The 14,983-nt window shown below is 47.3% G+C and overlaps 1 protein-coding gene across 1 annotated transcript; it reads right to left on the bottom strand.

Annotated features, from left to right (window-relative positions):
• Positions 1 to 215: 215 nt before the first annotated feature.
• On the bottom strand, positions 216 to 14,446 carry BUD13 (BUD13 homolog). Its single transcript, XM_067470850.1, has 11 exons — positions 14,257 to 14,446; positions 11,922 to 12,018; positions 11,509 to 11,593; positions 11,308 to 11,344; positions 9,487 to 9,824; positions 6,658 to 6,995; positions 4,082 to 4,193; positions 3,689 to 3,827; positions 3,411 to 3,595; positions 2,005 to 2,086; positions 216 to 1,629 (listed from the first exon to the last, which is right to left on the bottom strand). Exons 1-11 carry the CDS (start codon positions 14,412 to 14,414, stop codon positions 1,536 to 1,538), a joined length of 1,665 nt encoding a protein of 554 aa, XP_067326951.1. The 5' UTR covers positions 14,415 to 14,446; the 3' UTR covers positions 216 to 1,535.
• Between the last annotated feature and the right edge of the window lie 537 nt (positions 14,447 to 14,983).

Genomic DNA, 14,983 nt, shown 5'->3' with positions numbered 1-14,983 from the left:
GCTGCTCCAGGAGGTCACCAAGAGTCGGAAACGACTGAACAAAGGATGTGTAATATTTACATGTTTTGTTCATGTGTGGCTGATAGGAAACCATGTGCAAGTCCTTTTCTTTAAGAAAGGAATGTATTAACACACACTCAGTCAACAACCTGCCGACGGTTCACTCCCTGTGATCAGGATGGCGGTTAAAGCATTTCAGACACACACACCTCTGGTTCTGTTTTTGTAAAAATGTAGTTATGTACAAACATCACGTCCAAATTACAAAGGATTGAATACTGGCTGCGGACAGCCTTCCTGAACCCTCTCCCCTGAGCTGCCAGGAATGGAGCTTCCCCCGAAAAGTCTCTGCAAAGCCTCCAACCGCAAACCCACTGAGGTCCCAAATCCACTCAAAGCCATGGCTCCCTACACTCTGGCACGGAAGGAAGGAAGGTTCCCCAAAGAGGACGCTGCCAAAATTGGCTGCAATCAATGAGATCAAGGAAAGCGTGGTCTTCAACTGACCCTCCATGATGGATTTGAGGCCCCTTCACGATGGACATGAGGCCCCACAACGATGCACTCAAGGCCCCTCCATGATGGAATTGAGGCCTAGTCCATGATGGACTCAAGGCCCCACAGTCATGATGAGATCAAGGAGAGCCTGGTCTTCAACTAACCCTCCATGATGGGCTCAGGCCCCTCCATGATGGACTTGAGGCTCTTTCTTGATCGACTTGAGGCCCCACAGTAATGAACTCTAGACCTCTCCATGATGGACTCAAGGCTCCACAATGATGGACTAGAGGCCCCTCCATCATGTCCTTGAGAACTCTCCATGATGGACTTGAGATCTCTCTATGATGGACTTGCAATCCCCCCATGATGTTCTTGAGACCTCTCTCTGATAGACTTGAGACCTCTCTATGATGGACTTGAGACTTCTCTGATAGACTTGAGACCTCTCTATGATGGACTTGAGCTCTCTCTATGATGGACTTGAGACCTCTCTATGATGAACTTGAGACCTCTCCATGATGGTCTTGAGACCTCTCCATGATGGACTTGAGACTTCTCTGATAGACCTGAGACCTCTCTATGATGGACTTGAGACCTCTCTATGATGGACTTGAGGCCCCTCCATGATGGTCTTGAGACCTCTCCATGATGGACTTGAGACTTCTCTGATAGACTTGAGACCTCTCTATGATGGACTTGAGACCTCTGTATGATGGTCTTGCAGTCCCTCCATGATGTTCTTGAGACCTCTCTATGATAGACTTGAGACCTCTCTATGATGGACTTGAAACCTCTCTATGATGGACTTGAAACCTCTCTATGATAGAATTGAGGCCCCTCCATGTTGTTCTTGAGACCTCTCTATGATAGACTTGAGGCCTCACAATGATGGACTTGAGGCCTTCTAAACTTCTCCTTCTGCCAGGCTGGGGATATTTTCTGGGAAGATAAGCCCCGACCAATGCTCTGGGATGGTGTTGTGGCAAAGAAGGTGGATCACGGTGGCCAAGAGGCTCCTCCATGGCACCCGCTCCTCACATGTCCTCCACGCTCCACTTGTAGGCCAGCTCCTGCACGGCCTTCTTGCTGGCGATCCTGGCAAAGCGTTTCTGCTCAAAACCGTTTGACCTGCAAAAGAAGAGAGAGTGACCACGGGTGACGAGTGATTGAATGAAAGGCTATGACTGGGGTGTGGTGAAAGGCCTTATTAAGGTCTGGCGGGGCTGAAGGAACCATCCTAAGAAAACTGGAGCCTGGAAAACTGCACTATGGAGGACAAAAGGGGTGAAGAATTGGTTAACTTTGGCATGAGGAACCGGCTGAACTGACAATAACTGACCTGAGGGACTTTTGGTGTAAACCATATATGTTTACATAGTCAGAAACGATGATTCTTTTAAGTTAAGGAAGTTGGACCACATCTGTCCTGGAATTGAGGAAGCTCCAACCAAAACAACCAAATGAGAGGTAACCCTTTCCTCTTCAACCCAAAGCAAGGCTCACCTGTCGACTCCATCCCAGCGATGCCCGGGCCAGATGTTAAACCGGTTGAGCGGAGGCGCTGGGCCATTGTACCGTGGCTTTTCTGCACAGGAAAGAAGGAGGGAGGGAGGAACCATCTGAACCAGAACCCAAAACACTGTGCTGGCAGAAACACACACACACACACACAAGAAGCATTACATGAAGAGCCAAGGCTCAAAACACAAATGCAAAGTGGCTCAAAGCAATCCCAAGAGACAAATGCAAACCACCCCTGAAGAATGTGATAAATGGAGAAGACATTAGGGTTGCTTGCAATGACAGCTGAGAAGGCAGAAGGCAACAGGGGCTCCTGGATGTGGCCTTCTGTTCTTAAATGAAGGAGAGAGAGAGAGAGAGAGAGAGAGAAATAGAGAAGGAAAAAGACGAAGAAGAGAGAAAGTAAGAGAGAGGGAGAGGAAGGGAGGAAGGGAGGGAGAAAAGAAGGGAGGGAGGAAGAGAGGAAGGAAAGGAGGGAGGAAGGAAGAGAGGAAGAGAGGAAGGAGGGGGGATGAAAGAAGGAAGGAAGGAAGGAAGTAAGGAAGGAAAGAAGGAAGGAAGGAAGGAAGGAAGGAAGGAAGGAAGGAAGGAAGGAAGGAAGGGGGAGGGAGGAAGAGAGGAAGGAAGGAAGGAAGGAAGGAAGGGAGGGAGGAAAGAAGGAATGGAGGGAGGAAGGGAGGAAGGAAGAGAGGGAGGAAAGAAGGGAGGAAGAGAAGAAGGGAGGAAGGGAGGGAGGGAGGAAGGGAGGGAGGGAGGGAGGAAGGAAAAGAGGGAGGAAAGAAGGAAGGGAGGAAGAGAGGAAGAGAGGAAGGAGGGGGGAGGAAAGAAGGAAGGGAGGAAGGGAGGAAGACAAGAAGGAAGGAAGGAAGGAAGGAAGGAAGGGAGGGAAGAAGAGAGGAAGGAAGGAAGGAAGGAAAGAAAGAAAGAAAGAAAGAAAGAAAGAAAGAAAGGAGGGAGGGAGGGAGGAAGGAAGGAAGGAAGGAAGAAAGGGAGGAGGAAGGGAGGGAGAGAGGAAGAGAAGAAGGGAGGGAGGGAGAGAAGAAGGAAGGAAGGAAGAGAGGAAGAAAGGGAGGGAGGGAGGGAGGGAAGGAGGGAGGGAGGGAGGGAGGGAGGAGGAAAGGGCAAAGCAAAAGAACAGAGGCCAGCTTTACAGCCTCCCCCTCCCCCCCCCCCCAACCCCACCCCATTGTTGCAGAAGTAGGGCACAAGAGTAGGCCAAACTGAAAGGAGAAAGAGAAGGGAATGCAAAAACCCAGCACCTCTGGGTGCAACCCCTTCCCACCCCCGGGCGCACTGCGTTCACTGCCTCTTGAGGGCGGGCGGGTGGGTGGGGTCAGGCCCTTCTTCCCAAGCCATGTGCCCCCCCCTTTCTGGGCTGGAGGTCTGACCTTTGGCGCCCTTCCTCTCCTTGTCCTTCTTCTTCCGGAGGAATCCGGCCATGGGGTCTCCTTCGCGCTCCTGCTCCCGGAGCATCTTGTCCAGGTCCTGGTCGTCGATGTAGCGCGCCAGCGGCTTCTGCATCTCCCTCACGGCGTCCTCCACGTTCTGCTGCTGCTGCCTGCTCTGCGCCAGCCTGGAAGGGAGGGAGGAGAGCGGCTCAGGAGGGGACAGGGAGAGACCGGACGACCGACTGGCCGTTGCATGACCGAAAGGGGAGGGCGCTCACCCTTTCCCCCACTGGGCATACTGCTCCTCTCGCTCGGACTTCTCCTCGGCCTTCTTCTGCAGCTCCAGCCTCTCCTGCTGCAGGTCCCGCTTGCGCCCAGACTTGTCCCGGAAGACCGTCTCCGCGTGTTGCGAGTCGGCTGGAAAAGGGCACGAGGAGGAATCAGAGGACGGGTGGGATGGAATCAAAGCATCACAGAGTTGGAAAAGACCCTGAAGGACATCTAGTCTATCAATGCTCATAATGTAAATAAAGCTAATTGCTTTATGGCTGCAATCCAGCCAGGTTTTATTGCTGCTGCGATATGGCTCTGGGCTGGGCTCTCTCTTTGAGGGCCTGAGGGAGCTTGGACAGCCCTCTCCACCTGCACAGCCAAAGCCACCAGGTGCTCACCTTCCAGGTGTTTGCTGCTGCCGCCCGCTTGCCGCCTCCGCTCCTTCTGTTCCTTCCGCAGCAACTCCGCCGAAACCAGGCCCGCCTTGCCACCCGACAGCATCTGAGGGCCCTGCAAGGCAAAGACAGCACAACGCACAACAGGGACAAAAACACACATTTATTATTACTAGCCTCTATGAGAAATGGAGTTCATAAAATCATACAATCAAAGAGTTGGAAGAGACCTCCTGGGCCATTATCCAGTCCAACCCCATTTTGCCAAGAAGCAGGAATATTGCATTCAAATCACCCCTGACAGATGGCCATCCAGCCTCTGTTTAAAAGCCTCCAAAGAAGGAGCCTCCACCACACTCCGGGGCAGAGAGTTCCACTGCTGAACAGCTCTCACAGTCAGGAAGTTCTTCCTCATGTTCAAATGGAATCTCCTCTCTTGTAGTTTGAAGCCATGGCTCCATTGCGTCCTTGTCTCCAGGGAAGCAGAGAACAAGCTTGCTCCCTCCTCCTCCCTGTGGCTTCCTCTCACATATTTATACATGGCTATCATGTCTCCTCTCAGCCTTCTCTTCTTCATGCCCAACTCTTTAAGCCGCTCCTCATAGGGCTTGTTCTCCAGACCCTTGATCATTTTAGTCGCCCTCCTCTGGACACATTCCAGCTTAGAGTCAATATCTCTCTTGAATTGTGGTGCCCAGAATTAGACACAATATTCCAGGTGTGGTCTAGTTCAGGGCAGGGCCTTTGTTATTCTCTGGCATAGGGCTCCTTGCCTTCCCAAACTACATTTCCCAGAATCCTCTGCTCTCTCTGCCTCTTTCCCAGCGAACTCTGCTTCCTCCCTGCTGCTTCCCTCTCCTCATGGCGAGAGGCCATTCATTGAAAGAGGGAAGGCAGCCTTTTTGGCTTGGCTTTGCTTCCTTGCGCTGAACATGGAACTGGCTTTGGGAGGCTTCCCAGGTTTATGAAATTCAAGCAATTATACAAAGTTTTTAATAGGAAACCCTAATGTTCATGTTTTTATTGATTTTATTATGGTTTTATTATCAGATTGTTTTTTATTGTATTGAAATTGGATTTTATGGTCTTGGCACCAATTGTAAACTGCCCCGAGTTGCCTGCGGGCTGAGAGGGATGGTAATAATAATAATAATAATAATAATAATAATACTTTATTTATATCCCGCTACCATCTCCCCAAGGGACTCAGTGTGGCTTACATGAGGCCAAGCCCACAGCACATTAATAAACAAAAGACAATCAATACAATATAATTAATATAAATCACATCAAAAAAATAAAAAATAAACAGTAACAATAACAACAAGCATTTAAAACCTATGGCTGGGCCAAATGCAATAATTTAAAATTAAAAAATTATGCTGGACAGAGTTTTCAGGTAGAGATGGGGCGCACAGACAATCCTATGGTATATAAATATAGTAAATAAATAAATATTTAAAAGAAGTATGAGGTGAGTTTCGATATTGCCTCGTAAGTATCAATTTAACCAATTTGATCCAACTAATGAGGATGAATGACAATTTTGTACAGGCCTATCACATTCCAGGAAGGAGACTGTGCCGTCACACCCAGACCCTATAAAAATAAAACTAAGATGTGCTTCTCTCTTTGTCTGGGCGGACAGCGGGGGTCTTTCTTTAGAAGCTCAAAATTTCTCAGCAACTGAGGCCACTTCAGGTTTGAAACATCAAACAGAATATTTATTTCTCAAAGTCCTTGCAGACTTGGCGCAGCTTATCAAAGTTACAAACAAAACAGTCAATTGGTGAAACCGTAGAGATGATCTTTCTTTCCTTTTCCTTCAGTTACTGAGGTGCCTTCATCCAAATGGTAGAAAAAATCCTGAGATCTTTTTACCCCAACCCTGGGCCACTATCTTTTAGAAAGTGTAGGTCTTCCCTATTCCAGCCCAAGGTCAGTTTTGGAGATGAAGCAAATAATGCTCAATAACTATTTCTCAATAACTCAATTGCTCAATCACTATCTATAGTATCTCAATCACTAAATTTATCTTTCTATCTACTTCTCATGAAGTGACTGGACTGACCTTGAAGGAGCTGGGGGTGGTGACGGCCGACAGGGAGCTCTGGCGTGGGCTGGTCCATGAGGTCACGAAGAGTCGGAGACGACTGAACGAATGAACAACAACAACATCTACTTCTCAATCGTTCTTACAATGGCTTTCTCAGAGTACCTGCCTGACCAACAGCACATCTGAAGCTTCCTTCTCTACTGAAGGAGGCAGGGAAGATTCCAAAATGGAGATCTCAACCCAGGGGGGAAAAAGGCGGTCCCTAGACCCAAAGAGATACTTTCTAAACCAATAACTGCAGTGGGCCTGCAGCCTGGCTTTCCAGACTCTGATACTGTTTAACTTCCAGGGTGCTGCTGGGTCTGTAGCAGCCCTGTGGAAATGCAAAAGAACACTATCCCATGCAACCAAAAAGTAATGCAAACTATGCTCCTGGAAGACGGAACAGAGACGCTGCCAAGGGCCTCCCAGGGCTCCAAACGTGATCCCGCGCCAGCCCCTTCCCTCCCGCCCACCTCCTCACCCTTTGGCCGCTGCCCCGGCCTTTGGCGTCCTCTGTCCGATGTTGTGGCGAGCGGTCTGGGGGACTCCCGGACCGGCGGCCTTTCCTTGGAGCCTCTTGACCCCGTCGGGGAGGAGACAAGTCCGAAGAGCCAGACGAGGCGCGGCGCTTCCTTCTGGGCGGAGAGAGGTCCGAAGGAGAGCCCTGCCGACGCCGCTGCAGCGGGCTGAGAGAGGGTCGCGGGGGGGACAGGTCCGAGTCCGAGGCTGCTCTGGCTTGGCTGCGCCGCGAAGGGGAACCCGAACTGGAATCGGAATCGTGCCTTTGGCGCCTCTGCGGGGAAGGGGCTGCCTTGTCACCTGGAGAGGAAGACCACCATCAGAACAAGGGAGGAAATTGACACAAGCCAATATGCTTATGGAAACAAGCCGGCGTGCGGAAATGGATCAACTTATTTATTTATTATTATTTATTTGCAGCATTTATATTCCGCCCTTCTTCTCACCCCGCAGGGGACTCAGGGCAGATTACAGTGTTCACATATATGGCAAACATTCAATGCCAATTTGACATACAACGTATACAGACATACACAGAGGCTATTTAATTTTTTCTGGCTGCCAGGAGAGCTTTCCTCGTCCATCTACGACACTGATGAAGCACTTCCGCATTCCCCGCATGCTTCCCCGCTGGAATGCTTTGCTGGAGTCTTCTTGATGGCCTCATAAATTACTTAATTTAGCCTCCCCGCACTTTAAGGTGGTACCTTATTTTCCTACTTGACAGATGCAACTGTCTTTCGGGTTGCAAAGGTCGACAACAGGCTACACACAATGGGTTGGAAACCCACTCCAACCCGGGCTGGCTTCGAACTCATGACCTTTTGGTCAGAGTGATCTTAATGCAGCTAACACTCAGCCTGCTGCGCCACAATCCTTACAAATGTTATATACAAAAGCAATTAGCATGCCTTTCTCTACAACAGGCATGGGCACACTTTCTACCTTGGGACCTATTGGCAAGGCGGAGATGAGGGGCCACCACCGCGAAGGAAGGCCCTCTCCCTCATCCCGCATATGAGATGGAGTCGGGACCGAGAGGAGCTCCTCCCCAGTAATTTGTAGTAAGAGATGCCGTCTCGAGGATAGGCTGGACCTGAAGGGTAGAGGGCTTTGTAGGTAATCACCTGCACTTTGAATTGGGCCCGGAAACTCATCGGGAGCCAGTGGAGATGCTTTAATAGCGGCATGGTGTAGATAGGTAAACAGATAGATAGATAGATAGATAGATAGGAATGTAGGAGCAATGTTTTCTTTCATTCTAGAAAAAGTATTTTTTAACTTTTTTGTTGTTTGTGTTGGTTTGTTTTGTGCATTGTTTTGTATTAATCTATCTACATTTATTTGTTTGTTTACAACATTTGTATCCCGCCCATATCAGCCCGAAGGCGACTCAGGGCGCCGTACAAGTCGGCAACAATTAGAAGCCATATAAAAAAATACATCTATATAAATAAAAATGTAATATCCGTTTGTGGGATTAACAGAACTCAAAAACCACTGGACGAATTGACACCAAATTTGGACACAAGACACCTAACAGCCCAATTTATGTCCTTCACTCAAAAAAAACTGATTTTGTCATTTGGGAGTTGTAGTTTCTGGGATGTATAGTTCACCTACAATCAAAGAGCATTCTGAACCCCACCAACGATGGAATTGAACCAAACTTGGTACACAATTCTCCCATGACCAACAGGAAATACTGGAAGCGTTTGGTGGGCAGTGTCCTTTCGTTTTGGAGTTGTAGTTCACCTACATTCAGAGAGCACTGTGGACTCAAACGATGATGGATCTGGACCAAATTTGGCACAAATATTCCATACGCCCAAATATGAACACAGATGGAGTTTGGGGGATATAGATCTTGACATTTGGGAATTGTAGTTACTGGGATTTATAGTTGCTCTACAATCAAAGAGCATTCTGCACCCCACAAACGACAGAATTGGGACAAATTTACCACATAGAACCCCCATGACCAACAGAAAATACTTAAGGCCATCCAGTCCAACTCCCTTCACCGGAGCAAGAAAATATAATCAAAGCCCTCCTGACAAAGAGCCATCCAGCCAGAGATACAGATAGATAGAGATGATTCACACACACACACACACACAGATATAGTATCATAGATTTGAAAGGGACCCCTGAATAAGGACAATTATATGGACATGCCCCAGAGTAGGCAAACCAGACAATCTCGACATCAACACTGACAAAGAAACAACAAGAAATACTGTTTACCCACAAGCACAAAGAAATTACATATATTAGAAACTTTCTCATTACTTTATTTCCCAGATCACCAGACTTGGCCACAGCAACGCCTGGCAAGGGATGGCTAGTACATCAATAAAAAGCAAAAAAGATCACAATATGTTTAAAAACCATAAAAGCAATGAATAATAAAAATTATAAAAACAATGTCTTCTTGCTCAATTCCTCAACCATTCCATCATCTTAGCCGTTCCTAGTTCACATTCCAATTTGAGTTTATCTGGTCATGCAGAAGTTCCAAACGCTTGCTCAAACAGCCAGGTTTTCACTCTTTTCCGAAAGGTCAGGAGGGAGGGGGCTGATCTAACATCCCTAGGCAGGGAGTTCCACAGTCAAGGGGCCACCACAGTGAAGGCCCTGTCTCTCATCCCCGTCAAACGTGCCTGTGAAGCAGGCGGGATCGAGAGCAGGGTCTTCTCAGATGATGTAAAAGATTAAACAAGAAAATGAAGACTGCATGCTAACCAAGTACAATGCACACCCACACAAAAGCACAGTGCTTTCCACTTACCTCTGGGAGCCGGCTGCTTTCGAGGCGGCAGCAGGTCTGCATCTGAATGGCGAGCCTTCTTCCAAGGCGCCGATGCATCAGGACTCGGTTGCCTCTTTGGACGGGCTGCATCCTTCTCTGAGAAGTGTTCCCGCCGATCTTGGTCCAAAGGTCTGTCATTGTTTCTGCTTGCCCCAGATTGGGGTTTCATATGGCGGTCCCTCCTGGGCGGGGACAGATCTGGTGAATCATGGCGGCCTTTCCTGGGTGGAGACCCATCTGGCGAATCATGGCGGCCCCTTCTTGGAGGAGACTGATCTGGGAAAGGTGCCGTTTTCTGTTGCTTTGCAACTTCTGAACTGGAAGGGAAACGAGAAAGACACAGTGTGCATTCACCAAGCCTTGACTATGTTGTGCCCCACCTCAAGCCAAAAGAAGAGGCGGGTAATAAATAAATATTTATTGTTATTAGTCTAAAACAGAGTCCAGATTCACCTAACACTTTCTGAATAATAATAATAATAATAATAATAATAATAATAATAATTTTGTCATGTCAGGAGTGACTGCAAGTCGCTTCTGTTGTGATAGAATTGGCTGTCTGCAAAAACGTTGCCCAGGGGACGCCTGGATTATTTGATGTTTTTATCATCCTTGTGGGAGGCTTCTCTCATGTCACCACATGAGGAGCTGGAGCTGATAGAGGGAGCTCATCCACCTCTCCCCGGATTCGAATCTGCGAGCTGTCAGTCTTCAGTCCTGCCGGCACAGGGGTTTAACCCACTGTGCCACCGGGGGCTCCAATAATAATAATAATAATAATAATAATAATAATAATGATGATGATGTATTGTCGAAGGCTTTCATGGCCAGAATCACTGGGTTGTTGTAGGTTTCTTCGGGCTATATGGCCATGGTCTAGAGGCATTCTCTCCTGACATTTCGCCTGCATCCATGGCAAGCATCCTCAGAGATAGTGAGGAAACGTCAGGAGAGAATGCCTCTAGAACATGGCCATATAGCCCGAAGAAACCTACAACAACCCAATAACAATAATAGTTTTATTTCTGACTCGCCTCTCCTCGTGGCTTGAGGCGTGTTACAGGACAATTAAAGCACATAAACATTGTAAAAAATTCCACAAATACACATATTAAAGTGCATTTCTATACAAGATCCATCTTTAAATGTATTTCTATAAAGCACATATTAAAATACACAAAAGAGGGATTAAACTAAGGACATGAAATAATTGTAAACACAAAACATCAATCCTAAATAATTAGGTGTAACTCTGCCAAGTATCCTTTGCTCTTTTCTGGAACTGCACTTTAATACGTGTGTTTGTAGGGTTTTTATAGTACTTGCGTGCTTTTGCCTTTGCTGTGACCACCTTGAGGTAAGAAATATCATTATTAGATATTACTTTACTTAGGCAATCCCTCGTAACCTGAGGATGATGATCCTCCAAGTGGAGTGTCCTGGCGGTGGGTCCGTAGGTGGATGGAGCCTATTCTTGACCTGCGTGTTCTCCCGCAGTGAGGACATGGGTTTCCAGATGGAAGGCAGTCCCAGTCCTCTTGGCATGTTTCTCCCTTTCACACTCCATTCGTGCCTCTTTGAATGCCGCAGCACTGCTGGTCACAGCTGACCTCCAGTTAGAGTGCTCAAGGGCCAGGGCTTCCCAGTTCTTGGTGTCTATGCCTAAGTTTTTAGGCTTAGCTTTAAGCCCATCTTTAAATCTCTTTTCTTTTGCTTATTTGATATAAGCAGTTGCAAAAGGCTTTTAAACAGACTTTCTGGCCTCAGGCGGCAAGCTGCGCAACCACTCACACTCCTCACCTGTTTGCAGACTTTTGGGGCTCCTCCTCGTTTGGTTCTAAGAAAATAAAACATTGCAATTATTATCCTTGACACACACCTCTATATAATCCTATGCAATCCAAGATACCAAGATGAATTTCCCACCCTTGGAGAAAAGACTGAGGACAGGATGCAAAGGAAGTACACTATGGAGCTCTAAAAGGATGGCAGGATGCTCACCTCCCATCAGCTTCCATTTGTTGCTGGTGCGAAATGTTTCCATCCATTTCACTTCGTCCGGCCGCTCATCAATAAACTCTGCCACCTGGAAACAATGGATTAAAACAGGACTTCATCAACTCTTGGTCTATTCCAACTCTATGAGGCACTTACTTTGCAGGACTTACTATGAAAGTAGTTTGGTTTTTATTTTTGGTGGCTGAATATGATGAGCTATACTTTGAAAAACTAGAGCAAAATGTGCTATAGCAGGATGTTCCTCCCGCAAAGACAAAGTTTTTGCAGTTTAGTCAACTTTTCCCACGTTTTTATGATAGAACCAATTAGGAAATTAAGAGTACAAGCCAGAACAAAAATTGTGTTGCGTAGTGTAATTACACATCTTTAGTGCTGCCAAGCTTTCAGAGCCTCACCACAGGCATATCTCCTTCATCCCCTTCCTCGTCCTCATCCTCCTGCTCCACAGGAACGCTCTTCCAGCTTGTGTCGTCGTCATCCACAATGCGCATCCTGAGCGTCAAAGGAGAAAAGGAAATCCAATGTGACGATGAATCACAACGATACTGGAATATGATAAGAAGCCTAGCAATTGCCTAGCTTGACCTCTTCCCAAAATCTCACTTCTAGAGAAGCTTAGATACAAAACAAGCCAGAATACAGCCTGTCTCATGAGACTGGGGAAGCTTTTGCACAGATGCAAGGCTGGGCTTATTCCTGGATAAAAGCAGCTACTGACACCAAATTGGGAGCGAGATCTAATACTCCAGCACATCATAATAATGATAATGATGATAACTTACACATTGAAATGGGACGACAATACAAAAGAAAACAACAGTGGTACCAATAGTGGTTGGGGCTCTTGGACCCAAACCTCATCTTGTCTCCTCCTTGCCCTAAATTCTCAGTCTCTAACAATATATATATATACACACACACACACACACACACAGGAGAATGGGGTGAGCTCCCATCTGTCATCTCCAGCTTCCCATGCAGAGACATGAGAGAAACCTCTCCCAAGATAGTAAAACATCTGGGCAACGTCCTTGGGAAAGCCTCCCGCAAGGATGATAAAACATCAAAACATCTGGGTAACATCCCCTGGGCAACGTCCTTGCAGATGGCCAGTTCTCTCACATTAGAAGCGACTTGCAGTTTCTCAAGTTGCTCTTGACACGAAGAAATATGTGCATGTAAATATAATTACATAGAATATCAATAATATATATGGTGGTGGTGGTGTATTCCCGCCTGAAAGGGGTTGGGCTAGATGTCCCTTGGGGGTCCCTCCATATATCTATATAAATAAAAATGTAATGTTTGTTTGTGGAATTAACAGAATTCAAAAACCACTGGACGAATTGACACCAAATTTGGACACAAGACACCTAACAACCCAATGTATGTCCTTCACTCAAAAAAAATTGATTTTGTCATGTGGGAGTTGTAGTTGCTGGGATTTATAGTCCATCTACAATCAAAGAGCATTCTGAACCCCACCAAAGATAGAATTGGGCCAAACCTCCCAAACAGAACCCCCATGTGGGCCATAGCAACGCGTGGCAGGGGATGGCTAGTATATATGCGAGATAATGGAGTGAGCTCCCACCTGTCAGCTCCAGCTTCCCATGACCCATGCAGGGTCATGAGAGAAGCCTCTCCCAAGATGGTAAAACATCTGGGAAACGTCCTTGCAGACAGCCAGTTCTCTCACACCAGAAGCGACTTGCAGTTTGGCAAGTCGCTCCCGGGACGAAGAAAAATGTGCATGTAAATAGAATAACATAGAATATCAATAATATATATGGTGGTGGTGGTGTATTTCCGCCTGAGAGAAAGGGGTTGGGCTAGATGTCCCTTGGGGGTCCCTCTATATATATGAGAGAGATAATGGGGTGAGCTCCCACCTGTCAGCTCCAGCTTCCCATGACCCATGCTGGGTCATGAGAGAAGCCTCTCCCAAGATGGTAAAACATCTGGGCAACGTCCTTGCAGACAGCCAGTTCTCTCACACTAGAAGCGACTTGCAGTTTCTCAAGTTGCTCTTGGCACAAAGAAATATGTGCATGTAAATATAATTACATAGAATATAAATAATATATATGGTGGTGGTGGTGTATTTCTGCCTGAGAGAAAGGGGTTGGGCTAGATGTCCCTTGGGGGTCCCTCTATATATTTATGACAGAGATAATGGGGTGAGCTCCCACCTGTCAGCTCCAGCTTCCCATGCAGGGACATGAGGGAAGCCTCTTCCAAGATGGTAAAACATCTGGGCAACGTCCTTGCAGACAGCCAATTCTCCCACACCAGAATATATATAATATATATGGTGGTGGTGGTGTATTTCCGCCTGAGAGAAAGGTGTTGGGCTAGATGTCCCTTGGGGGTCCCTATATATATATATATATGAGAGAGATAATGGGGTGAGCTCCCATCTGTCAGCTCCAGCTTCCCATGCAGGGACATGAGGGAAGCCTCTCCCAAGATGGTAAAACATCTGGGCAACGTCCTTGCAGACGGCCAATTCTCCCACACCAGAAGCGACTTGCAGTTTCTCAAGAAAAATGTGCATGTAAATATAATAATATAGAATACCAATAATATATATGATGATGGTGATGTATTCCCGCCTGAGAGAAAGGGGTTGGGCTAGATGTCCCTTGGGGATCCCTCCCTTCCTTTCCCTTCCCTTCCCTCTGGCTTGGCCCAGTCACACTCTCTCGGCCTCCTTCGCTCCCTTCTCACCGGCCCAAGGTCGCCCCCTTCTTCTCCTCCTCCTCCGCCTTCTTCTTCTTCCTCCGGCGCCGCTTCTTGCCTTCCTCCTCCCCCTCCTCCTTCTCCTCGCCCCCTCCTCCCAAATAACGCTTCAAGTACTCCGCCTTCGACAGCCCCGCCACCGCCATCTTGCTTACTACGGCCGGAACCGGAAGTGGAGGGTAAAGGCCCGCCAGAGCAGAGGAAAAACCCATAGAGACGCCCTCCTGTCTCAGAAGCTGGTGGCTTGCCAGCAGCGACCCCTGGCGGTGGCCGCGGTTGCCAACACTTTCTGTTGCAAAGCCCAAAAGGGGAAGAAGAAAAATAGGAATGATGAGGATGATTATATTGCATGTCACATGTACATAGCAGTACAGCACATGTGCACATTAGGCCCAAGTGTCTGGCTTCATCTCTGCATTATTTATTATTATTATTATTATTACTAGCTGTGCCCTGCCACGCGTTGCTGTGGCCTATAGTAAAACTTATCAAAGTTGAGGTAGAGATCTGGACTATTATGAAAGAGAGGTACCTACCTATTCCTTCCCCCTTTTCCTCCCCCTTTCTCTCCTTTCTTCCTTCTCTACCTCTTTCTTTCTTTCTTTCTTTCTTTCTTTCTTTCACTCCTTGGTTTCATCCTTCTCTCTTTCCTTCATTCCCTCCCCCTTTCTTCCTTGGCCTTTCTTCCCTCCCTGTTTGCTTCCTTCTTTCACTT

The sequence above is a fragment of the Anolis sagrei genome, chromosome 7 (genome assembly GCF_037176765.1).
Source record: "Anolis sagrei isolate rAnoSag1 chromosome 7, rAnoSag1.mat, whole genome shotgun sequence".
Taxonomy (NCBI): domain Eukaryota; kingdom Metazoa; phylum Chordata; class Lepidosauria; order Squamata; family Dactyloidae; genus Anolis; species Anolis sagrei.
This window is presented reverse-complemented; position numbering and strand designations above follow the sequence as displayed.